The sequence below is a fragment of the Eschrichtius robustus genome, chromosome X, assembly GCF_028021215.1.
Source record: "Eschrichtius robustus isolate mEscRob2 chromosome X, mEscRob2.pri, whole genome shotgun sequence".
NCBI lineage: Eukaryota > Metazoa > Chordata > Mammalia > Artiodactyla > Eschrichtiidae > Eschrichtius > Eschrichtius robustus.
Genome location: NC_090845.1, coordinates 44112991 through 44138753, shown reverse-complemented (window position 1 = coordinate 44138753; position 25763 = coordinate 44112991). Strand labels below are relative to the sequence as shown.

At 52.0% G+C, this 25763-nt stretch overlaps 1 protein-coding gene across 6 annotated transcripts; it reads right to left on the bottom strand.

Moving 5' to 3' along the window:
• Nucleotides 1-3376: 3376 nt before the first annotated feature.
• Nucleotides 3377-25165, bottom strand: UBA1 (ubiquitin like modifier activating enzyme 1). Of its 6 annotated transcripts, XM_068532868.1 has the most exons (28): nucleotides 21857-22070; nucleotides 17763-17778; nucleotides 17482-17607; nucleotides 17216-17332; nucleotides 17041-17099; nucleotides 16772-16940; nucleotides 16550-16684; nucleotides 15487-15593; nucleotides 15137-15227; nucleotides 14898-15030; nucleotides 14316-14413; nucleotides 14075-14221; nucleotides 13765-13941; nucleotides 13535-13639; nucleotides 13367-13447; nucleotides 12844-12999; nucleotides 11005-11170; nucleotides 10646-10842; nucleotides 8794-8858; nucleotides 8357-8552; nucleotides 7551-7625; nucleotides 7242-7431; nucleotides 5753-5841; nucleotides 5365-5457; nucleotides 5046-5237; nucleotides 4024-4125; nucleotides 3819-3919; nucleotides 3377-3682 (listed from the first exon to the last, which is right to left on the bottom strand). In XM_068532868.1, the coding sequence occupies exons 4-28, from the start codon at nucleotides 17330-17332 to the stop codon at nucleotides 3547-3549; spliced, it is 3177 nt and encodes a 1058-aa protein (XP_068388969.1). In that variant the 5' UTR covers nucleotides 17482-17607; nucleotides 17763-17778; nucleotides 21857-22070; the 3' UTR covers nucleotides 3377-3546. The 6 variants fall into 6 exon arrangements, with proteins under 6 accessions (XP_068388969.1, XP_068388972.1, XP_068388968.1 ...); XM_068532871.1 differs by lacking the exon at nucleotides 17482-17607; XM_068532867.1 differs by lacking the exon at nucleotides 17763-17778.
• Nucleotides 25166-25763: the final 598 nt, after the last annotated feature.

Sequence of the window (25763 nt, the reverse complement as noted above, 5' to 3'; positions counted from 1 at the left end):
AGCCCCGCCCAGCTGCTCCTCCCCGACCGCGAGCTCTTTCCCACTGTGAATGTGTGCGGCCCCGCCCTTTGAGTTTGTCGCCCATCCAATCGGATTTGCTCCCTGGGGTGAGGCAGAGCAAGAATAAAGGGCGTGGCCTGGCTGGAGAGGCGTGATTTCGCTGTCCCGGCCACGCCTCTGCCAGGTTTTCATTGGTTTCACCGTCGAGGGGGCGGGGCCTCCTTTTGTTCTCTTACAATGGGTCGAATGCCTCGCAAGGTGATTGGTCAATAGATCGTTCAATCGAATTTCGTCCCGCCTTTAACCCCTCCCATCTCCATCAGCGAAGCTCACGGGGTGGAGCCTAGGCTGAAGGGAAAGACGGACCTTTACAGGGGCGAGTGCATTACTACGCATGCTTGGGACTTTGGGTTGGAAAGGGTGCTCTTTTCCGCCTCACGCGAGGATTTGCACCCTACATTGGGTTTTACTGCCACCTCTCAACTACCTCTTCTGGCCCGCCGGAGCCCCGCCCATGGTTCCCCCTGCCCCACCTCCTGGGCTCTCCGGTTTTCATTTTTATTTATTGGGCGCCTGTTGTGTGTCAAGCACTGACAAACCGACCTAATCCCTCACCCGTCTCTGCCTGCAAAACTCCTACACTATCACCAAGCCCAGTTTAAATGGCAGCAGACTCCGTCCGGCAAGCCATCTGGAACATCTTTACACGGCACCCCAGTCCAAAGCCAGCTTCCCCACCTCTTCTGGGCTTCCCCTTATGGTACCCTTGGTCACACCAGTTCATATTAACGAGGATTTACCGGAGCATGTCGGGAGTGGAAATACTTGACAAAGACAAGAGTCCACCTCGTGATAGATGATCGCGTCCATCACTTCCCAGAGCTCATCTCTTAGCCTTCTCACTCGGCTCCAGTCGTACTAGTATCCTAGCCGTTCCTGAATAAAGCAGGCACAGTCCAGCCTCAGGGACTTTGCACTTGCTGTTCCCTTTGCCTGGAATGCTCTTTCCCAGATATCCACTTGCCTCATCTTTTTCCAAGTCCTTGTTTCAATGTCACCTTCTTCATGAAGCCTTCCCTGACTCCCCTATTTAAAAATGCCTACCTGCACCCCCCCATCATTCCCCAGACCTGGCTTTACAGATCTTCTGAACTGCACTGATCAACTTCTAACATACAATTTACTTACTGTGTTTATTGTCTATTCTGGGTCTTGCCCTAGCAAAACGTAAGTATGCGCACATGCGCATGCACACACACACACACAACCCACCCCAGGACAGGGATCTTTTTTATCTGTTGCTGTCTCCAACACCTACAATAGAGCCTGACACACAGTAAGCAGTCAACAAATGTTTGTTGAATGCCTGATGGTAAATAGTTCTAGGCAGAGACAAGAGGAAGCAACCTTGTCCCACTCTGTCCTTTGTGCCTGCTGTGTGCAGGGGGCTCAGTGCAGTGACCCAACCCTTGCCCACTGAGCCCTGGTGTTATAATGGTAGACAAAAATGATAGAGAAGTAAAATGGCATGTGTGGGGAACTAAGATGCAACCAGAAAACATGGGTTCTTGATGAAGAAGCTGTTCTCAAACCTTATGCAAATTAGGTAGCAAGGGGATCCAGGAGCTGTGGTGGTTAAGAAAGGGACAGCAATGTCTGGAGTCAGGAGGTGTAATGGTGGGGGGCGGGGGGATACAGTGAACAAGGTCTAGAGTACCCATGAAGGCCCCAGGATAGTAGAGGCAGAGAAATCAAGTTTGTGTGCAAGCCTCAGATGCTGAGGTGGAAATGGTGGAAACAGTGGACAGAGGTGCAGTTTGGGGGTACTCTAGAGCAGCAATAATGGAAAAAGTACCTGTGGTGGGAAAACCTCTCCACTTGACCTAGATAGCTAGCATCACCACTAAATGGATGCCAGAGATAAAGCACTTCAGTCCCTAATGTCCTGGCGGAGAATGAAAGGAAGTATAGAAGGATGAGGTCACCCAAACAGAATAGGCCAAGAAAAAACAAGTAACCAGAAAAGGACTTCCCTGGCGGCTCAGTGGTTAAGAATCCACCTGCCAACGCAGGGGACACGGGTTCGAGCCCTGGTCCAGGAAGATCCCACATGCCGCGGAGCAACTAAGCCCGTGCGCCACAACTACTGAGCCTGCTCTAGAGCTTGTGAGCCACAACTATTGAGCCTGTGCACCACAACTACTGAAGCCCGCGTGCCTGGAGCCTGTGCTCCGCAACAAGAGAAGCCCCCGCTCGCCGCAACTAGACCGCACGCAGCAACGAAGACCCAACGCGGCCAAAAAAAAAAAAAAAGTAACCAGAGGGAGGTGGGGCAAGGGCATATGCTGTGCCTGGAGTCTGGAACTGGCCCAGGAAGCAGCAGATGTGGGAACAGGCTATGATGGGTGACAGGTCAGGGTCAGGCCAGTTTGTGTGATTCCCAATACTTGGGTTAGAGTGAAGGAATGAGGGGTCTGTTTCTAAATGGAAAAAGTTGGAGTCTGGCTGGGTGAAGGACAGAGGTATGAGTGGCTTCCTCAGGCACCAGGTGGCCAGTCCGATTGGTGCTTTCAACTGTCTGAAGTGCTCAGCCGAGACCAAAGACGCAGTGCGGGCAGTTCTGCCGTCCTGGTGGGGCTTGTGGTGAGCCTCCTACTGCCTGCTCCAACCAATCAACAACCCACAGCCGCTCTCTTCTCACAGGTGGGAGGCCTCAGGACAAGCAGACCAGGCCCGAGGGACAGGAAAGAGGCTTTTCCTTTACAGATGTTCTCAGCCAAATATTTTCATCAGTACTGCAAAGTGTGCACAAACACTGGCATTCCTCAGTCCAGCAGAGCTGTTGAGGCCCCTCTGCAGCAGGGAAGTTGAACTAAGGGCACCACAGGCATTCCTAGCACTGGGAACCATGATGCTAAAGGCTTGTCCAGGGTCTGAGTGCCTCGGTCCAGGCGGGAAGGGATGTGCCCCAAGGACATAAGCCACAGTGACCAAGCCCTGGCCGACTGGTTGCCATAACTTTTCCCTTCACAGAGGGGGGACAAGGTTAGAGAAGTTAAAGGACTTGCTCAAACACTACTCTTAACTACCTTTCAAAATCAATATGGCAGGGAGTTAGGAGCTAGAGATGGAGAAAGTGAACTTGAACCCACCTCCAGTGAAGTCACAAGGACCTAGGTACCTGCTCTCCACAGCTTCACTACTGCCTCCATTTCTTCCTAAGCAGGAAGGGCAGGAGGAAGACATGACAGTTCCCACATTTTCTCTGCCCAGGAAGCTGGCAACTGGGGTGAGGCTGAGCCCTTCTGGTTACTATCTGAACCAGACAGCTCCAGGAAGTCCCTTCTTTCCCTGGAACCAGCAGCTATGTCACATCTGGGTTTATAACGCTTTATTAGGATTCATGTCCCAAACAAGGTAGGAAGCAGAGGCAAGAGGGGTTAAGATAGAGGGACGAGGAGGGAATGACAGAGGCCAAATGGGAGCCCTGTGCTGGAAGGGGTCTGGAGAGGGGGCCTGGGGTCAGTCTGTAGGAGAGGACAGGGGTCAGCGGATGGTGTATCGTACATAGGGGACCTCAACGTCCTCACCGCTCTCGTCGTTGCAGCACAGCTCAAGCACCAGGGCCCGCACATGGCGGCCCAGCTTTCGCTTCGACACACGGCTTACGATCTCTGTCATCCTGGGGGCGGGGGAGCAGAGGGTCAGGGAGGCAAAAAGTAAGTGAAGAGGGGCAGGTAGCTGAGGGCAGAGGAGGTGAAGGGCAGTGAGCAGGAGTGGGACAGCTGCCAGTTGAGGCTCCCCACTACCCAACTCACGGCTGATCCAACCGTTCCTTGAGCTTGGCGGCTGGCATGAAGAAGGAGTAGAGCATAGACACGCCCTGGGACAGCATGGTGATCTCCAACTTATGCTCTGTCTGTAGGAGAAGGGGGAGGACAGCAGTGTCACGGGGGTGGACAGGCCAGCCAGTCACCTGCACACTCCGCCCCCAGTGGGGTGAGAGAGAGAAAGGGGTCTCACCTTGAAGTAGTCAAGGAACTGTTTGAGGGTCATCTCCTCACCATTAGACTGCAGCCCCTGTACCTCAAAGCGATCCCACAACGTCCACTCTTGGTTATAGTACTGTGGAACAAGGAGCAGGCCAATGGGATGGGGGCCACCAGAGGGCACAGCCCCATCAGTCTCCCCCTCCACTCATGCAGACATGCTAAGTCAGATCACAAGCCTCTTCTGTCCAAAACTTTCTCATGGCTTTTGTCTTGCCTTGAGTAAAGACTGAAACCCTTATGATAATGGAGATAAGGTCTTAAGTCACTGGAATCCTATTCTCTTCTCCTCGTTTCCTATCCCCTCATCCTCTCACTCACTCTGCTCTAACGACTTCTTCCTCAAACATGCCAGGCACACTCCTACCTCAGTACCCTCGCAGAGACTGGCCCCTCTGTCTGGAATGCCTTCCCGGCAAATCCTTCATGGCCTGTCTCCTCACCTCCTCCAAGTCTGGACTCACATGTCATCTTCTCTGTAAGGCCACTCCTGATTATCCCACATCTAAAATCCCAAACCCATCCCCTCACCACCTGGTACTCTCAAGTTCTCCTTATCCTGTTCTTTTTCTGGGGTTCCAAAATCATTTATTGTGTTACTCTATTTCAAGAATATAACCTTAGCACCTGTAAGAGTACCTAGCATGCAGTAGGTGCTCAGTAAATATCTGAGTGAATGAAGAAGCAAGCAAAAGCACTTAGCATACTAAGCACCCAATAAATTTTGGGTGCTACTATTGTGCAGTTATTAATCATAATCTAATATTCAAATATCTTTTCTGAGGGCTTCCACAAGCAGAATCAGACCGGTACGTAGCACATAGAAAATACTAAAAAAAAAAATATGAGTGAATAAATGAACAAGGGGATACACAAAAGGAACAGGTACACACTGACAGAAACCCTCTCCTGGTGACAGGCTATGAAGCAAGCTAGAGCCAGCTCTACAGAGAAACACCCACCCACAAATCCACTTCCCCTGATGCAGGCCCTCACCTGATGATGGGGTGCTGCCAGGGGTTCAGAGAAGCCAAAGAAAGGCAGGGCCAAATTGAGGAAACCATTCTTATAGGAGTCAAGCTGTTGGTGCCCCTGCACCACCTTGTACAGCTCTAGACACACAAGGCCAACCACGGCTGCTGTGGTCGTGGCAATGGCTGGGATGATCTTTCCTGCAATCAGCTTGCTCTGTAAGGAAGGAAAGGATCAAGGAAGGAAGTTAAGGGTAGAAGAAGCTCATATTCTACAGAAGGGATAGAATGTGGGCAACTGCAGCCTGGGAGGGGGTAAAACGTCAAGTCTAGATTTCCCTCACCTTGTGCCGGTCTGAAGGGGGAATGTCATAGTTCTCTGCCCGGAGGTTGGATGCAGCCACAATGAAATCCATATGGAAGTTGCTGTCATCATCCTTTTATGAGTGAGAGGTTAAGGGAGGAGGGTGGGGAGACAATAAGGAGAGGATCAGAGGAGGAAGAGGATTCCTGGCCTCCGGGGACACAAGTATCGTCCACTGCAATTACCTGCTGGGCTCTCAGATCACAAAGGCATGGCTGGGAACATCTATTCGTTCAGGGCCACGTAGCAGGCCTGTGATCCAATCCCACAAAGGCCTGGGGCTGCCTCTAGATCCCCAGAACCTGTTCTGTCCAGCCCATCTGTGCTTAGCCCATCCCCACTGCCTGCCCAGGGCCCCCACCCAGCACCTTCTCGAAGTCAATGGGGTACATCTTGAACCCAGGGAGCTTTTCTGGACTGGGCAGTGTGGCCTTGAGCTCCTCCAGACGACTGTCATCTGCAGGGAGAGAGGGACACCGTCAACCCTTTAGACCCCAGGCCAGGGTCTGAGGTAGAAACAGAAGCCCAGGTGGGGCAAAAGGTGTCTAGGTAGATAAAGGATTTGAAAAGGAAAGACATCCTGGGAGAGAGGAGGAACAATGGGGAGAGAGAGAGCAGGACAACAGAGTACAAACCTGAGTAAGACGGGGGGCAGGGGGCAGGGGGCAGGTATATCAAGAGAGAGGTATCTCTAGAGACTCTAAGGAACTGAAAATGAAGACATTAGGAGAAAGTAGGGATGGACAGATCAGGATGGGAGAGCTGTAGATCTCAGGAAGAATGATGCAGAGAGAAGTGGGGAGACATAAGAGGATACAGGGGAAAAAGGCAGGGGAAGATATATAGAGGGGAAGTTGGGAGAAATATGCAGATGTGGATATAGAGGTTAAGATATTGAGGGACAGAATATATGAAGAGTGGAGAATAGGGGCATATACAGAGGATGAGATAGGTGAGAAAAAATTTTATACACATGATAGATACAACTTATATATACCCTATATATGCTGTGTATGTGTATGTGTGTGTGTGTGTGTGTGTGTGTGTGTGTATATATATATATATACACCCACACAATGTTTATATACATTTTACATACACCTTGCATACGTTTTATATACATTTTATACATATCACACACAGATACATACGTGTGCATGTATATGAGGAACAAGATGGAGGAAATACACAGAGAGGAACATGACGGATATATATTTGGGGAGGAAGATGGGGACATGGGAGAAAATAAAAACAGCCACATTCATTCATTTGTATGTTGTGTATGGCTGCTCTTGTGCTTCAATTGCAGAGGTGATAACTGCAGACACTATATGGCCTGCAAGCCTAGAAGAGTCACTGTTTGGCCCTTTACCCCTGATATACAGCATGAGCTGGGGGAAAGAGATGGAGAGAGATGGGGAACTGGGGCGGAGATATGGAGAGGGAGATGAGGAAAACTGTGGAGAGCAATACCATGGCAAAGATGCACACAGAGGAACATGGCGGTGGGAAGATGGGGCAGATACCAAGGGAGCGAGACCACTGGTGGAAATCACACCCTCCAGCTAAACAGATCAAGAAGAAACAGAGAAAAGTTGGTCTTTCCAAGGGAAACACACACAGAGCAAGAGAAACAAACAGCTAGTTCTCCTGAGGGCCAGAGAGTGGGGAGGAGGAGGCAGGAGGGATAGAATTTAACCCAACCGACCCTCATTTCAGAGCAAGGGAGGCTCAAAGGAAGGTGTGGGGAAGCCTTAGGCCAGGGGTTGCAGAGCAGTGCCAGGGGCAGAGAAGGCTGGACTGGGCAGGGGACAAGTTGGGGTGGTGACTCCTGGCCGACTGGCCAAACATCCTCACCAACAGAGGCATTGGCGCTCTGTAGCTCCTGGTCAGAGACATGGATCTTGACGCCAGACTTGGGGGTAAACTCGGGGACCTGCACAGACTGTAGAACTGTTGCCACGGCAGCTCGGTCCTGAGAGCCTGTCAGCCCGTAGGTCTGGGCAAACAGGTTGGCAGCAGCCATCACGTAGTCCAGATGCAGAGGCTGGGAGAAGGCAGGGCCCAGAAGGGTGAGCACGTCCACCCTCGCCTGGGGAGTCTCGGCCTCCTTCCCACCCACGCACCCTCCACCTGACCCTAGGAGGCCCCAAGGAGGAGACTTACATTGTTGACATCAAAGGTGAGCGGGTGTGGACAGCGTTTGGGCCCAGACCAGAATGGAGCTCCCGAGCTTGTGAGCTAAGGAAGCAGAGAGAATTTTGAGGAGCAGGACCTGAGATTGGAGGCCTCTCTAACAATTCTAACTTCTCACCTTGGCCGTGGATGTGCCCTGACTCACTATTCCTGGCTGGGCACGCGCAAGGGGCTAGAATCGATCATGAACAACCCAGACTGTAGGGTCCTGTAGATGGAAGTGCTGATGCCAGGCTGAATGAAACAGGGGCGCCTCACTGAAAAAAACTCCTGGCACTCACTCTGTGCAAGCCACACAGCCGTTTAACAAACTCTTATGAATTGCTAGGCACTGTACTAAGTTAATATTAATAAATACCAATAAATCCTCACAAAAACCCTCATGAGGTAGATTATTGTTATCTCTACTGATAAGGAAACTGAAGTACAGACAGAAGGTATGTGACTTGCCCAAGTGCAAATGGAGCTGGGATTTGAACCCCCACTGATTCCTGAGCTCTTAACTCCAAAATTTCTCCACTATGATCCTTACAGTCCTGGGAGGTGGGTGAGTCAGCCCACACCACAGGTAAGGGAAACAGAAATGAAGTCTCTTGCTCAAAGGAAAGGGAACAGCAAAAATAGGTCAAGTTTAATCATTCGTGTGAGACCCCCATGCCTTGGGGCCTCTGCCACAGCTGGACTAATGACCGAGAGGAGCCACATGGAGAACTCACAGCAGGCTCCTGTTTCTAGGAAACGCATCCCGCCAAATGGACCTGGCAAGTGGGCGTTACCTGGTCGGGAGGGAAGTTGTGCAGCAGCTGCCGGATGTTGTTAGAATACTGGGTGTGCCAGTGGTGGCAGGCCCAGGCCACACAGTCGGCCCAGGTCTGTGGCCGCTGCAGCACCAGGCTGCGCTGCACGGCCTCCAGCACCTCCAGGGGTTGGGTGCCCGCCAGCCGCAGGGTCCGCTCCACAAACTTGGGGTCTCTATCAGGAATTGGAGGGGTCAGAGGGGCAGGATTACACAGCGGCCCCAAGAGTGGGCTCCAGGGCAACCCTACTTTCTCCACAGAAAGCTAGTCCTGACCCCCAGTGGAATGAGGCCCCAGCATTCACTGACTCATTTGAGAAGTGTGCCTGGTGCTGGGTGTCACACTGGTGAGGAAAGCAGACAGGATGCCCTGGCTGGAGGGCAGGGGGTGGGGTGAGGGGGCATTTGGTTACTTACGTGAGGTACTGGTTGACGTTTTCTGCCGGCTGCTTGAAGAGGCCTTCAAACTCGTCTCTAGCCCACTGCAGACAGAACAAACAGATTACAGGGGGCGATGGTTGACAAAATGGGCTTCTGGAGGCATTAGAAAGACCATCAGTGAACAAATCAAACAGGATGAACAAAGCTGCTCTGGGAGAAGGTAAGCCCCGCAACCACTGTTCCCAACCTTCCCCACTCCACCACCCCCAGCACCTCAATTTGAAAAACCAATGAACTTGATCTGGACAGCGGTTACACTAGTGAATGCGTGAAAAAAATTAAGTTCTGTGTACCTTACGTGAGGTATGTCATGCCTCAATAAAAAAGAAACAATTCAATTATGTGTATTTTTAAATTACATTACATATTTAAAATTACGATCCTATACAGGCCCTGAGGACTCAGCAGCAAACTGGACAGAGGCTCTGCCCTCTGAGAACTCCTAGAACAGTAAGTGCTGTCATTGGTGAGGGGGTTTGGAGGATATAGATGTTAGAGATCAAAACCAGCTCTGCTACACAGTATCTAGCTTTGCGACTTCAGGGACACACAGTAACACTTAACTCTGTGCCCTCCTTTCCGAAACAGATACTGTAACAGTAATATGTACCTCACGGGTTGCAAGTATGTATATATTTCAAGTTTATTTAAAACAGCACCAGATACATAGTGAATGCTAAATGCTTTACAACCCCATGAAGTGTATACTACTGTCACCTCCATTTCATCAGAGGCATGGAGAGGCTAAGTCCAAGGTCACTCATGCCCTAGTGAGTCTGTGGTGGGTGCACAAATACAAAGACACCCAGTCTGGAACTGCAGGGGCAGAAGGGAAAGTGATAGAGGGAACTGGTTTTTTCCCCCTCCCTATTTTGTTCCCACCCCCCCCCCATACTTTTACTAAACATTCTGAATGGTTTGCTCTCAAAGACTGTAATAAGAATCATCTGATAACACAATGGTTATCCTTAGGTTCTGGTCTGTAGGCCTAGGTGCTGGACAACCTAGATATGTTCCCTTTGTAAAAAACTCAGCCAGATAATATGTGCACTGTTCTGTATTCTGTACGTATATGCATCACGCAAACAAAATCAACCTGGAAAACCAGCTGTTAAACCCATTTTGAGCAACAGCAGGGGAAACCTGTATATGGACTGAGTATTAGAGACAAATAAGTAACTAGGAGAGACAGTAAGAATAACCATTAACTTTGTTCAGCATGAAGGTGGTGTTTTGGTTAGACACGGCAGTTCTTACCTGGGGGCAGTTCTCACCTGGGAGAGATTTTGCCCCCAGGGGACATCCAGCAATGTCTGAAGACATTTTTAGTTGCCACAAATGGAAGGGGGTGCCTTTGGCATCTAGTGGGTAGAAGCCAGGGATTCTGCTAAACATCCTACAGTGCTCAGGATGCCCCCATGACAAAGAGATATCGGGCCCCAACTGTCACCAGTGCTGAGGTTGAGACCCTGTTATGTGCAAATATAACCTCCCTTTGAAGAAGCAGAGAGAGTGAAGCATTGTGATGGCCACGATATACTTCACCCAAAGAAGAAAAAGCCACATGAATCTAAGAAGAGAATGTGGCAAAACGTTAACAAATGTTAAATCTAAGAGTATTTGAGTGTTCCCCACACTATTCTCTGTATCTGTCTAAACGGTGAAAAGTTTTCAAAACAAAAGTTAAAAAAAAAAAAAGAATGAATCATTCTAGAAACCAAGGTTGCACGATAGAAAGTAAGAGAGGAAGGTTTAAAGAAAAAGCACAGGGGCCAGTGGCCGCGAGGCCGGGTGCCTGCCCCCTGCCCTCTCCCCTCACGCTGATCACCTGCAGGGTGTGCTCTATGGCATTGGGGAAGTTCTTCAGTGTGCAGATGGGGATGGACTTTTCAGGCGGGTCCTGGCTGGAGCTGTATGATTCCGTCAGGAAGGGGATCACCACCTGCACATTGCCCTTGGTGCCCAGTGTGCCTGACTCCAGCAGTGGCTTACGGTAGTACACGCAGCGGCGGTCCATGTACATGCCTGGGGGGTGGGGGGGTCACGACAAAACATGAGTGCCAGGAAATGAACATCAGGAGACGGGAAGACAGGCACCTCCAAGAGACACACACACACACACACACACACACACACATGTACCCACGCAACTTGGCCCTTGACCTCCTCAACCGCCTCCAAACTCACGGGCATCCACATTATCCAGGGCGTTGGCCACACCATCCAAGTTTTGGAAGAAATCGTCATCATAGATGCGCTCGGTGTCAGGGCCTACACGGTTCTGGTGGCTTGTCACTCGGATGTGCGGATTCATCTGGCGCACAGCTGCAGCAGCTGTGTCAGACTTTAACTTCTGGGGGGGGGCAAGGGTAGGAATGGGGGAACAGAACTCAGTTATTTATGCATGCACCAGCGAACCTCCACAGAGCTGTCCTCCTGAAGGCTGGCTTATTTAATGCTGGGAAGAACCAAGCCCTGAGTTCAGGAGGCTCCCTGGTTTGGCAGGAGACAGTCTGTGACAGTACCACATGGCTAGGGCTGTGACGGATATGGCAGGGGCTCAGTGAAAAGGGAAGCAGTGCACAGACAGGCTGGAGACAATAGGCCAGCCATATGTTCTTCTGCCTACCCAACTTCCATTGTTCTTTCAGTTAACGGCACCCAGGGCTGGGGAACATTCCCCCCAAACAAAACAGAATCTTAGCACATAGACAAGGAGGATCCTTTCAAAGTCCAAATCAGGTCACGTCCCTCCTCTGCTGAAAACCCTCCCTTGGCTCCCACCTCCACTGAAGGCAAAATGAGTTGGCCCCCATTTCCTCTAGCTCATCTCCTATTACCCTCCCACCTTAGGATCTTGGCCTGGAGCTCTCTTCCCCAGAAGAAGGGACTCTACTCCCTCACGCCCTCCAAGTCGGCAGAAATGAGCCCTTTCTTAACCACTGTAATCAAAACTGCAAACCGATCTCCCTGGCCTGCCCACTTCCTTCATCTTGTTTTTGTTGTTCCCTCTGCACAGCACTTATGGACGTTAACTATAAACTTCGCTATTGTACTGTGCTTACTGTTTACTGTCTGTCCCCGCCCACTAAAATCTTCGTTTCCTTGGTGTACTGCAAGTACCTAGAACAGAACCTACTCAATAACTACTTGGTGAATAAATGAACAAAAGGGGAATCGATCCTGGCCAGGCAACAATGACAGTCCCCTACAGAAGGCTTCCTAACTAGATCACCGTATAACCCAGCTTCTATCTGTGCAGAGAAGAGTGAACCTAGCACAAGTGCTCTCCTAGGAAAGAGGCCTGCTGGCCAGGTTGGCCCTTGGCTGGAGTCTGGGAACCTGGATTTCTGGAGGGTTCTTGCCATTCAGTACCTGGTAAGGGCCAATCACTGTGCCTAGACTGCTTATGCAAACCCTGTGGTTTATGCTGAACTCCTGCTCTTCTTCTGGGAGTCTGGAATTTGGGGACATTCCCAGCAGAGGGTGCCTATGTGACCAGCCCACAGTAAAAACCCTGGGTACTGTGTCTCTAACGAGCTTCCCTGGTTGGCAACATTTCACGTGTTGTTGCAACTCGCTACTAGGGGAATTACGCATGTCCTGTGCGACTCCACTGGGAGAGGAGTCTTGGAAACTTGTGCCTGGTCTCCCCCAGACTTCGCCCCATGAGCCACTTCCCTTTGCTGATTTTGTTATGCATCCTTTTGCCGGAAGAAATCATTAACTGTGAGTACAACTACATGCTGAGTACTGCTGAGTCCTAGGGGGCTAGTGAATCATTGAACTTGGGACCCCCAACACACTGTCCCAACCAGCACTCATAAGAAGTCAAGGAAAAAGAAAAAAAAAAAAGGAGATAAAAAACGGTAGATTCGATGGAAGGGTACTCAATGTTTGTTGAACGAGTGACAGAGAGAAGCTGAAGGAAAGAAAAAGGTGGTAAAGCCCCTTTTCCAAGAAGAATGAAAACAAAAGAGGAAAACAAGATGACAAAGTCCCACCTCCTACCCCCACCGCTCTCACCGTGACGTCCCAGGGCCGGAACAGAAACTGTCTGTTCAGATTTGACTTCTCAATGGTGTCCATGTCTGTGACGACAATTTCTCCTCCCTCCCCACAGCCCAGCCCAATCATGGCAAAGTTCTTGAGCAGCTCACAGCCAATGGCCCCTGCGCCCACCTAGAAGACAGCCAAGAAGAGAGACAGAGGCTAGTCAGGGTGATGCAGGTCAGTGTGAAGTCACTCATCACTCCTCACTCTCACTCCCATTGAAGACAGCAAGAGAGGGGAGAGGTGTGTCTAGTGCCACATCCTCAAGTGCCAGGGCTATGAGAAGTAACCCAGGCATCTGAGGGAGGAGGCACAAGATGGTGGAAACAGAAGGACACACCAGGCTTTCCCTCAAGATAAAAGAAAATGGCAAAAGTCATGCGGTAGAAATATAAGAACCAAAAGACCCGCCCTCAGGAGGCAGAAGGAGACCCCGTAAGAGGTAGCCAGAGGCCACAGGAGATGAAGAAAGTGGCTGTCCCAGTGGATCACTCACCAGGAAGTACTTCTGCTTGCCCAACTTCTCTTGCAGGTATGAGCCAAATACAGCTACCTGCCCATCATAACGGTTCTGGCGCTGAGGAATGCAAAGGGAGAAGGGTCAGAGAGAGGCCTCACCAGAAATGCCCCCAATGACATCTCCCCCAGGGCCCCACTCACATACCGGGAGGCACTTGTCCTCCGTGAGAGCCTCTTCGTCCTCGGGGAGACACTCCAGTGCATCAAAGTACAGCCACTGCATGATGGGCATAAACTTCCCGGAGCAAGCCTGGGGATTGGGCAGGACAGGGGAAGTGGTGAGTGGTTAACTGGGGCCTGACACAGATGGACAAGCGATGGAATCAGGGAGGTGTCTGGCCCACCCCAACCCTGTCCTTCTCTATCTGTGCTGACCTTCATGACCTCCTGGGCAGCTAGACCCCCGATGAAGGCATTTATGGGTGCCAGATCCCCAGCAGCCACATATGCCAGCTTTCGAATGAGGTCCTCATCCAGGCTGTCCTGCTGCACCGCTGGCAGGGCTTCAGCATTCACAGCCTGGGCCAAGGTCACCAGCTCTGTGGCATCCTCCTGGTGAGGCAGAAGGAACCAAGAGCGTGCCTGTGAGGCCACTGTGGGGGGTGGGGGGGGGGCTAGGTAGAGAGGCACTGCGGGCCTTCGATGCCAAGGTCACCTGCCCTGGCTGGCTCACCCACCTACCCACCTCATTGCGGGGCCGAGGGGGCCGGCCATGCTGAGCACAGAACTGGTGCAGGGCCTGGAAGCCAATGTGCAGCTGGGTGGGGCGGGAAAACTTGGCGAAGTCCGTCATCACGAAGTTAGGCTCTGCCAGGGACGCCAGCAAGGATTTCTGTCGGGGGCAGAGCATCAGAACCAGAAGAGTAGAATGGAGAACCTGGAAATGCCCGGCACCACCCCCAGAGCCCACTACTCCCCACACTCACAAAGCTGATCTTCTTGGGTACTTTGACCTGGCTGACGATGCCTCCACGGATATAATCAGAGAAGCTGGAGGTGTCACAGATGCTAAAGGTGTAAGGACCTAGGGTAGGCAGGGAAACTGTCAGGCTACCCACCCTCCCTAAAACCCACAACACCCACAAGATGAGGAAAAATCCATCCCTGACCCAGCCCAGACATCAGGAGTAATCGATTCCACTCGAACTTCACAAACCATCAACCCTCTAGCCCAGCTTAGAGCCCATGGGACCCTGTGTCCCTGACCCCAAGTCTACACTAGAAGACATTCTCTGCTCCCTGTCCGAATCCAGTCAGACACGAGTGGATCCTCTGATCTGCTTTGTTCAAACACCAGAGATCTTTTCCCCCTCAGTGCAGATACCAGGAGCCTCTTCTAGGAACAGCTCAAACACGAGACAGCACTTCTCCCCCATGTCCCCAGCTCTGGGTGGACCACAGGGGACTCTGTCTCTGGTTCATCTCAGACACCCAGGATGTGTCTCCCCTCACGCAGAGTCCAGGGAAACACCTCCTATCTCCCCTGATTCCCCATGGCCCTAGCTCACCCAGCACTTTGATTTCCATGGGCTGACTTCCGTTGAGTTCAATCATGCCCTGTACTTCCGAAAAGGAGACAAAGTCGCCACTCTCAAAGCCATGCCGGGCCTCATCCAGACAGGTAACCACACCGGGGTTGTCCTGGTTAAAGGAGGAGTACCTCAGAGGCAGGCCCAGGGTACCAGGAGCAGACAGGAAAGCCTGCTGCCCATCTGCCTGCCAGGACCCCTGAGGCTGCCCTCCTCACCTTGGTGACCATAGAAACCATAGCACTGAGCGGCTGCTCCCCATTGGAATCTGTGAGGATCATTTCCTCTCCAAAGTCACAGAAAAGCTGCCTGTAGAGGGAAGCAACAGGGCTGATGCTCGAGTCCCATGCGCTCAGGGACCCCACGTGTCCCTCAAGATGCAGCAAGTACTTGCTGAGCAAGTTCAGCCCATCACTGCTGGGAATCAGATGGCACTCATGCTACATGGGGTGAGGTAAAGACACAATATCCAAAACCCAAGGGGCTGAGGGGGGCTGAGGGCAGTCAGAGGTTGGGGGTCTTTTCCTGGGCATGGCAGGGGTCAGGGGAAAAGGGTGGGGGCACTCACCCAAACAGGCCCCGCGTGTCTGCCACCACCAGCTTGATGCCATGGCTGTGACAGAACTCACCCACCCGCAGCTGGTCCTCCAGGGGGGTGTTGGTGAGGACCACCACCTGTGGAGAGGTGGCAGCTCAGGCGAGGGCCCAGCACCAGGGGAAAGGGGAAAGGGGGAGATGGTGGAGGAAGGCTAGTGCGAGGCCTCAGGGAGTCCTTATGGCTTTGCTGGTTCAGCTCTCTATCACAAATACAAAGTATCTACCATGTATCAGATTCAGCCCAGGCGAAACTCAGTGAAGGGAAATGTGAATCCCTAAACTATGGCAGGCAAAGTAAAGAGGCAGCTGGGAGGACAGAGTTTGGACAACAGCTGACTCCTTCATTTGCCAACACCCAGTGCTGCCTGCCTACAACCCTGCCATGCCCTGCGAGACACAGAAGTAAAACTTCGTCCTCAGCCAAAGTCTGAGCTCACTCCTACCACACCCACTTGCTCCCAATTCTCAAGACAACACCTGCTCAGCCATGATCCTTGGGACTTTAATCTCTGCCTGAATGCCCACCCATTCCATCAGGGTGAGCTCCCACAGCTACATCAGGGTTCGGCAGCAGTGTCCTGGCTTGCTGGGACACCCCAGGGCACAATCTCAGCTCCCACAGCTCCTCTTTCCAGCCCAGGGTTTTTATTTAACAAAAAACCAGCTGCTATTCTAAGTGCTTAGCCCTCACAAAATCTTTATGAAGTCGGCATTACTACCATTCCCGTGTCTACAAACAGACAAAAGGCAGGCACAGGAGACTCAGTGACCTGCCCAAGGTCACACTAGTACAATGAGAGACTTGTGCCAAGGCAGTTTGGCTCCAGTCTATGCACTATGCTGTCCTGTCTGCTGGCTCATATCTTCCCCCTGAAGAGGCAGGTCCAGCGTCTAAAGCCTGCCCGCATCCCCTAGCTGCAGCCTCAGCATGAAACCTGGCACCCGGGCTAGCCCATTAAATATTGATCAACTGAATAAACCAGAGATGGGCTCTGAGAGAACTGGGCAGGAGGTCGGGCGGTGGCCCAAGGTACCTGGAAGTCACTGAGGAAGTCCTCTACGAGGGGCCCAGTATAGGCGCTGACAGGCACGTAGCTGTTGAGCTCAGCCAGGTGGGGCTGGGAGACCTCAGCCCGGTTTTTCCCAATGTCCTCCTCCCGCAGGTAGAACTGCAAAGGGGAATGAGGAAAGAAATGAACTGGCTGTGTAGCCCGGGGGATGGGGTCTCGGCAGAGAAGGGCGATGGGAAGAGGTACCTGGGAGGAGAGGTCGGCCCACTGGGCAGTGCCCTGGTCATGCAGAGTGACGGCCTTGACCCCACCAAGGATGATGTTCTTAGCAATCTCCACGCCCAGGCCCCGCAGGCCTGATACCAGTACGCTGGATGTCTGGAGCCGCTTCATTGCCTCGTGGCCCAACACATACCTGCCAGGTTAGGGGGCGTCTCGGGTCAGGGCCAGGCCCTTCTGACCCTATCCACTCAGTGCCCCCTCCCACCTCACAGTCCAACCTCGGCCCCACTTACAGCTGCCGGGAGTAAAGTCCCTCATCTATGTCTGCTTCACTGCCGTTCTTCGCCATTCCCTAGAGATGGAGGGGAAGAGACACGCAGGAGGAGGGGAGGGACAGATGGGACAGCGATACAGAAGACTTTCCCACCCACCACCCCGCCTGCCAGTCTCCAGGAAGAAGACACACACGTTCGTTGGCACCGAGGGCACTTCGGACAACACGGAGTGGGCAGGGGAACAGTTAGAACCCGGCTTTGGATCAGGCCCGGACACGCGACGTTTCTTGGACAGCGGCGAGCCGGACATCTGGAAGGAAAAAAAGAGATCAGAGGTGAGCCTAGGGCACGTGGGTGTTCCTGTTGGTTAGTGGTAATTGTGGGGAAAGGGAAGACGTAAGGGCTAATATCCCCATTTTACAGAAAAGGAGACAGGTACAGAGAGGTGAGGTGACTTGCCCAGGGTCACACAGCTGTCAGAGCTAAGATCTGAACCCAGGTGGTCTGGCTTGCAATCCATGCTGCTAACCATTAGGCCATTCGCCTTTCTCCCCAGCCCAGCATAATGAGGGAGAGACTCCAATCCTGTGGGGGGAAAGGAGTGAAAAGAATGTACTTGTGGGGAAGTCAGAGAAAGGATGTGGCTTCAGGTCAGACCCTGCCACTCCTTGAGAGTCATCATTTAACCCCTATGGGCTCAGTTCCCTTGCCTGTAAAACAGGGGTGAGAATACCACCTACCTACTCCATGGAGCTGCTGAGGTGACGGGATATACCACAGACCAGAGAGCCTGTTACAGAGCAGGTAGGCAATAGCAAGCAGCCCTTCTCCTCTCCCTTAACCTCCTTAACCCCAGTGACAGGGGTTCGAGAGAGAAACGCGGCTTGGACATCCATCAGGGTGGCATGACGGCAGGAGATACTGTGCTGAGAACTCAGTTCCCAGAGGGGCTCACGGAGGAGAGTTTCACAAAGTCCAACCCGCTCCCCACCACCCCCAGCTCTGGGAGGGGAAAACACCCAGGGCCAATAAAAGAGGTCGCAGGGAGAGAGAAAACACACACTTCCCAAGCCTTGTCTGCGTGTGGAGTCCCTTAAACAGGTCAACAATAATGATAAACGAATATTTATCAGGAGTCCTCCCTGGGCCAAATGTCAAACACAGATCACTTTACGATCTGTGCCTCACTCTGTCCTCAGGGCACCCCTGTGGGGTTTGGACTACTATCAGTAACACTCACAACTCATACTGGAGGAAAAGAAATTCACTCAGGGAAGTTTGGCGACTTGACCGAGGTTCCCACAAAGAGAGTGGCCAAGCTGGAACCACCGGGGATCTGCTGACCCTGAGGCCCAGGCTGCTTCCTGATGTTATGGCGTTTCATCCTCTCAATGGTCCTGACCCTGCAAGGCAGGGCCGAGTGTCCTTGCCAGACAAATGGAAAAACCTGAGCTCATGAGGACTAGGTCGCAGAGACAGAACAATGCAGGCTGCTGTGGAAGTGAAATTGGCGGGGGGGGGGGGGGTGACTGGATCCAGACACCGGAGACGACAGGGCCCCCAATCACTCCCCCTCACCCCCAATGCTCCTCTGAGCCTCTGTTCTCCTACACTGAGCCTTTTCTGACACCCAATCACACCAAGTACCCCCACTGTACCTAAGATTCCATCTTGGCGCTTGTCACATGCTAGCACTAAACAAGATGACAGGCGCTCCCTACCATCTACCAAGAGCTTACTGCCTGTCAATCTCAGAGTAAAGGGCTTTGTATAATCCTAACAATGCCCATGAACCAGATAACCTTATACCCATGTCACAAATAAGAAAACAAAGGCTCAGAGAACTCCAGTCACTTGCCCAGAGTCATGCAGCTGGTGCTGGACTGCTTGCCAATGCCTCCTGGGGGAACAGAGTCAGGACCCAGCTCAGGGCCCAGCCCACAGGGCTAAGAGATGAGGGTTGAGGGAGGGGGACCCAGGAGGCAGGAGGCTGGCTAGGTCCAAGTCATCTAGCTGAACTGCTGGGAACGCTAAGAACCAACTTGGGTAGAAGAGGCTTGGTGAGTTAGTAGGGAGACCAAGGCAAATCATATTTTTCCATTTACTGACTTCCTGACGCGCGATAGGTATCTCATTTCCTCTGAGCCCCCCTTTTTCTTTTCCAGAACTCAGCGACTTAAGGACATAAGCTCCTCCCTGGGCACCTGCAGAGGCCTCCACTACTTAGTTATCGCCTTGCCTTGTCACTGATTTGGTTGTTTGGGACACACCATCTTCCCACTTCCGAAATCAGAGATGATCCAGGACCAGAGAGATCTCTGCTATCTGGACCTTTGACATCTGGACCCCTAATGCTGGCAGCAAGGGTCTAAGCAGGCTTTGGTTGATGGTCTGAGAGTGGATTTCAATCGCAGAGATTTGGAACAGGCCAGTCTCAAGGCAAGCAGAAGGGGTCTGGGGCAGAAACCCCAGAGAGGAGCTAAGATCCTCCACCCCCAACATAAATTCGAAACCCTTCTCTGTCAACATATGCTCAGGCCCCAATTAGAACACATATACTATCAATTGTTCAGCAAAGTTGAACTGAGGCTTAGAGAGTTTCAGAACTTGCCTGAGGTCTCCAATCTGCTGATTTTGAAGGCTGAGCATCGTCTACCACCCAAACCAGAGAAGAAGGTTTGAGGTAGGAGTCCTGGAGCAGGTTTGAGAGAGGGTAGACACAGGGTCAAGTTATCAGGATGGAGAGAAGCTAGGGCACAGGATGCTGGGGCCTGTCAAGCCTCCAAAGAGGGATTAACTGAGAAGTCCCTGGGAATATAAAAGAGTCAGGAGATGGTTGTCTGAGCCCTTGGAGGCTCAGAGGGAGATGGGAAAGGGGATGTTAGAAGCCCTGGGGGGCAGGAGGGGTGGTGCTGGGCAAGGTTGTTAAGACTCATTATCTGGGTCCTTGGAAAAGGAGCTTTTAGGAAAGGGCCAGGAAGTTGCACCGGAGGCCCCAGCGGCTGCACAGGGAATGGGTGGGGGACTCTGCAGCCCAAGGAGGCTGTGGGAAGACGCTGGGGTCTGGGGGTGGGGGTGTTCTCCATCAGGACGATGCTGGGGCCCTGGGGGGTCTCCACTGGTGGCAGAGGGAAATCTTTGACCAAAAATAACTGGGACTTGCAGGGAAAAGGTGTCTCTGACATTTCTGTCAGAGTCCCAGGAGGCTATGAGGGTGGATGCTGAGGCCCGGGGTGGGGTCGTGGAGGGATTTCTAATGGAGTACAAAGGTCTTGTGTTGATCTCTGATTGGTACGTGCTAGGTACTGCAGCTGCTCTGAGGAGTGGAAAGGGGAGGCTGAGTCCAGACAGTTCTGGCCCTAAAAACTTCAGTAAGCAGATACTGGCTAGGTCCCCAGGTGGGGTTGGGTTTCTATGACCAATTATGTGGGACGCCATGGAGGCTCGGAGAGTAGATGCAGAGAAAGGGGTTTCCTACTCTGATGGAGAATTGGACCTGTTGTGGGAAGGGACAACTGACAATGATTTTGGGGTCCTACGAAGCTGAAAGCCTGACTGAAGATGCTGGAATCCTGAAAGGCTCTGAGGGCAGATTCTTAGGCCTGATGTGAGGTTAAGGGATCTGTGAGAGAAGCTGGAACCCTGGTTGGCTTTTGAAGGCAGAGGCTGAGTGAAGGGTGGGATTTGAGAGGCAAGACTCTGATGGAAGGGGCTAGGAGCCAACAGGGTCTGCAAGGGCAGATGCTGGCAGAGAGATCTCTGATGGAGGATTATATGTCCAAACAGTTCCTCCCTGGTGTCTGGTCCCCTGGGAGGCTCTGAGGGAAGATACTGGGGGTTATGAGTGTCTGATGGGGGAGATGCTGAGGCCTGCAAGAGGTACTCTCTGAAGAGAATACTGGGACCATAAAAAAGGGTGCATTCTCTTAAAGTAAAGGAAGTCTCTAAGGGCAGATTCTAGGAATTAAAGGAGTCTTTAAAGGTGAGCGCTAAGTGGAAACCTCTGAATAGAAATGCTGGCCCGGAGGGGTTTTGGAAGGAAGATGCTGGGCCAAGGTGGGTTGGGAGACCTCTGAGATGTGGGGGAGTGCTCTCTGACATGGAGGCCAAGCGCAAATGGCCTTTCACAGGGTCTAGACCCCTTGAAAGCTCTGATGGCAGAGAGAGAGAGAGAGAGAGAGAGGGAGAGAAGGGCGGGGGGAGAGAGGGAGAGAGAGAGAGAGAGAGAGAGAGAGAGAGAGAGAGAGAGAGAGTGTGTGTGTGTGTGTGTGTGTGTGTGTGTGTGTGTGTGTGTGTGTGTGTGTGTTGGGGGGGCAGGTTCTGAAGGAAGATGCTAGAAAAGACTTAAAATGAAGCCAAATGGACCCTCCCTGAGGTCTGGCCCCTCTTGAAAGCTGCGACGGCAAATACTGAGGAACTAGGAGTGAATGAAGAGAGATTCTGGGGAAGGTCTTTAATGACATACACTGGTAGGAGGCTTTGACCAGCAATGTCGATCCCGTAAGTCTCTATTGCTGATTGGGGGAAGTTCCGATCTGCGATGCAAGGCTCAGGATGGGGTCAGGTCACTGACTAGGAATGCTGGCCTGAGTCTCTAAAAGCAGATTCTGGGGGTCTGACCCTAAGGTCAGATTTTGGAGCCCGAGGGACTGGGCTGGTCCCGGATGGGAAACGTCGGCCCCGCCCCAAGATCACCCCCCCCCCTTCTCTCCAACGATCTCTGCGTCCGAGTCATCACCGCCCGCCCCAACGTCAGCTTGGCCCTGCGCCGGCCCAAGACCCTCCAATGCTTCCCGAAGCCCCTGCCCCGGCGCTTAGAAAGGCCGTTTGTTACCAATGCCGGTTCCCCGGGTCGCGCCGCCGCCAACTCCTCTAGGAGCCGAAGCCAAGCCCGGCCGCCACCCTCCTCCTTCTCCTCCTCCTCCTCCCTGCCGCCTGGGCCGCCTAGGATCGCCGTCGCCGCCTTCTCCTCCCCAGGCCGTAGTGGCTGTGCTCGTCCCTGCCACCTCCTTCCCCTCAGCCGCCGCTGACACAAGATGGCTGCTGCTGAGCCCAGGGCCGGAACAAAACCTTGGGCCCCACCCCCAGAAACCCGGATGCAGGCTGGCCGCGCCCGTTCATGAATCATACATGACGGGCCCTGCCTGTCTGTGACTCCTTCGAAGGCGAATAGCTCCACCTGGTGGCTACTGTGGCAGTAACTAGGAAAACAGGTAAAACGACATAGAGGGCACGCCCATGGAAGGTGAATAATGAATACATTGTTACAGCCAGGCTACCATGGAAACCAAGAAAGGACATCAAGTCCACACTTCCTGACCGTGAATTATGCACGAGGCCAGGTGGCTGGTTGACTAACACCCTGCAACCAGAAAGCCAATGTTAAAACATGGAAGCCACACCCCAATGCTCATGAATAATGAATGACCTTGCAGCAGCCTGGAAGCCAAGGAGACCGAGGCCACATCTTATCATGAGTAATGCATGAGGCCCGGTGGGCAAGAACAAAAGAGACAGGTCCGCCCATTACTGCATCTAATACCCAGTAAGCAGGGAAATAGGGCTAACACAGGGAAAACACACTCCCCCAGCTCATGAATAATGAATGGTGATGCTGCAGCAGCCCAACCTGGAAACTCAGAGAGGTCAAGAAAGGTCCCACCCAGTTACTCATGAATTATGCATGAGATGCCCTCTCCAGCAAGTAGGGATTATGGTACTCCAGGCGAGGCAACTTGGTCACCCCTTCCCGTTCATGAATAATGAAAGGTGCTGCAGAAACACAGGGGAAACCCAAGGGAAGTGCAGCTGCCTCCTCCCCACCCTTAACTAACTGCACGTGAACCCGGGCTGCCTTGGTCCAACCAAATCCAGGTTTACCACATACTGTTGGCAGGTGCCTCAGTTTCTACAACTGTAAAATGGGGATAGTAGTAGAACCCATCTACATCGTAAAGGCAAAATGTGTCACTGTGAAAACCAGAGAATATGAACTATGGAATGAGCTCAGAGCAGTGCTGGCACAGGGCACTGTTAAACTTTTTAAGTATTATATATTACTTTAAAGGTGATTTGTAAATATATTTTATATTAATATAAAATTACTTATGGGTGAGGGTGTACCCAGCCACTAGAGAAACCCCCAACTTCGGACATTATCTAAAAAATAGTGCCTTGAAACACCCTTCCAGAATTACACTGGAAAACAGAGCGCTAAGGCCACCAATGTCCATTAAATAGGTAGGACAGACTACCAGGTCACCAGAGATACGACTGTATACCAAAGCCCCAGGCACACGATAAGCACCCAGTACGATTCTGTCAAATAATAATAATAGATCACATTAACTGATCGCCCACTATGTGGTGGTTCCTGTGGTGTGTCCTTTCCATGCACTGCGCCACTGGTCTCAGGAATACAGAGCAGGAAATCGGTTCCTTCTTGTCGTTCAGGTCTCAGCTCAAAGGTGACCTCCTTAGAGAGTTCTTAAACCCTCACAAAAATCATTTCCATCCACCGATGGCTAGCTGTGTGACTTGGGACCAGACACTTCACTTCTCTGGGCCACTGTTTCCCCACCCATAAAATGAGAACAATAGTAACCTACCTTGTGATGAAGTTTAAATGAATAAATATGTAGAAAGGTCTCAGAACAGTGCCTGGCACGCGGTGCTATATGACTAACAGTAGTAGTAGTACCATTGAATTGGGTGGATGGGAGACAGACATTATGACATTTGATCAAGACTACAGACTCTGGACTGTAGACTCAGACTCACTGACTGAGTAACCTTAGGCAAATTACTTAGTCTCCCGGTGTCCCAGTTTCCTCATCTATAAAATGGGACGATAATAACCTACCACCTATAATTGTTGTGGGGATTAAACGGGCTAATAAAGTGCTAAATGAGTGTAAACTAATCTGATCATCATTATGCTCTTACTCGTTTTTTCAGGCTCACAGAAAAATCTGCCAAAGATCACACAGCTGGCAAGGATCGATGGGACTTGAATCTAGAGCCTTTGCTGATAATCTGGGACTACTGGGCCGTAAGGAATGAACAATGAGCGAGGCCTCGTCCCTTCGCTGAGACGCAAAATTTAAATCCTGAAACCTCTAAGGGAAAGCTAACAGCGGATCACGCAGATGAAGCCGTAAAAGCTACGCTCCTCATGAATTATGCACAACGCCCCTAGAAAAGCCACAGAAAACTCGGGGTGCTACTCACCTTTACGCTTAATAAATGAGATCTAATTTGCCCGGCAGACTGCAGAACGCCCCTTTCAGCACACCCCCTCAGCACGCTGATCCACCCCCTCGTGAATAATTCATACGCTGACACTTACAAAAAGGCAAAAATGGTCTTCCACAACAGCCCACCTCCTCACGAATGACGAATAAATCCATGGTCTATGAAGGCCCCGTGGCACACTGTCCCCTCAGGAAGAACTTAGAACCTAGGATGTGTTACTCCCACATCCTTCCTAAAAAAACTTGTGGGCCCAGATGTGTCTAGTCTCTCCGCCTTTTATACCCAAGCGCGGCGAGACATCATAATAGAACCAGAGGTCACAAAGGCCATTCGATACGTCCACATGCCACGTCGGTCCCAAACGTTCCCACCGTCACCAGGACCTTTCCTGAATTCCAAAATTCCACCTTGAGTTCTGGAACCTCAAACTTTGCCTTTACCCTGGGGAAGCACACCAAATCCTGCCTCGTGGACAGAGTATTCGTACACGAACCCTAAGGGTCTCCCCAAACATCCCCCTAAACCCTGTCTCCAAGGGGTCTCCAAGGGGTATAAACCCTGCCTCCGAGGGACGCTCCTTAAAACAGACTCCCAAGTCCCACCCCGGAGTCCCTAAATGCCACTTGCTAAGGGTCCCCTCAAAAACAGCCACCTCTAAATGCCACACCGGGCTCAGAGCCTCTAAATATGCCCATTCGGGGATCCCCAAAATTGAGCCCCCTCCCTCAAATGCTGTCCAGGGGGTTGGGGGTACCGTGCTCCAGCTCACCCCCTGTGCCGGGCGGAAGCCTCTCCTTCCTGCTGGAGATGAGCCGAAGCCACGGGGCAACGGAAGAGCAAACCACCTCCGTCGTACAAGAAGAGCCAGAGTTTCCGCGGAGCTCGGAAGCGCGGGGCCTTGGAGGGCCCCCTGTTTGGGACGTACCACAGATGCTTAGCTAGAGGGGCTCGCCCCCTTGCTCCTGCACCATCAGGGCCCTTGTCAGACCCAGATACCCCTATGGGTTGTGGCACTTCCCGAGAGCGCGAGGCATGCTGGGGGTGGTAGTCCGGTTGGGCCGGCGCCTAGTGCACGTGGTGGGCATGAACGCCCAGGGTATGGGAAAATGTAAACCTGGGCTGTGGAGTTCCGGGAGCAGCCCTCTGGGGCGGGGGGGAGGTGTAGGAAAAGGGATCGGAACATGGGGGTACCTCCAGATGGAAAGGCACACCCATCCTACAGAGGGGAAAGCTGAGGCTCAGGTGGCCAAAGGAGTTCATTCATTTGACATTTTGGAGCTCAAGCTGTGGGCCAGGTGCTAGGGATTCTTCCTTGCCCTCATGGAGCTGACAGACTAGTGAGAGACAAGACCATAAATGTAACAAATAAATAAAAATTATATTAGATACATGTGAATATAATATAAATTGTGTCTAACAAAATGTACATGTTAATACTACATAGTTTACATAACATGATAGCCAGTGTCAATATGTAAATAATTTAC

Coding starts and splice junctions, on each gene's coding strand:
- UBA1 (XM_068532873.1), bottom strand. CDS start 17,332: ATGTCCGGCTCGCCGCTGTCCAAGAAACGTCGCGTGTCCGGGCCTGAT. Junction 16,685..16,771: donor GGGCCGACCTCTCCTCCCAG/GTACCTCTTCCC, acceptor TCCCCTTTGCAG/TTCTACCTGCGGGAGGAGGA. Junction 10,843..11,004: donor CCTGGATAATGTGGATGCCC/GTGAGTTTGGAG, acceptor CCCACCCCCCAG/GCATGTACATGGACCGCCGC.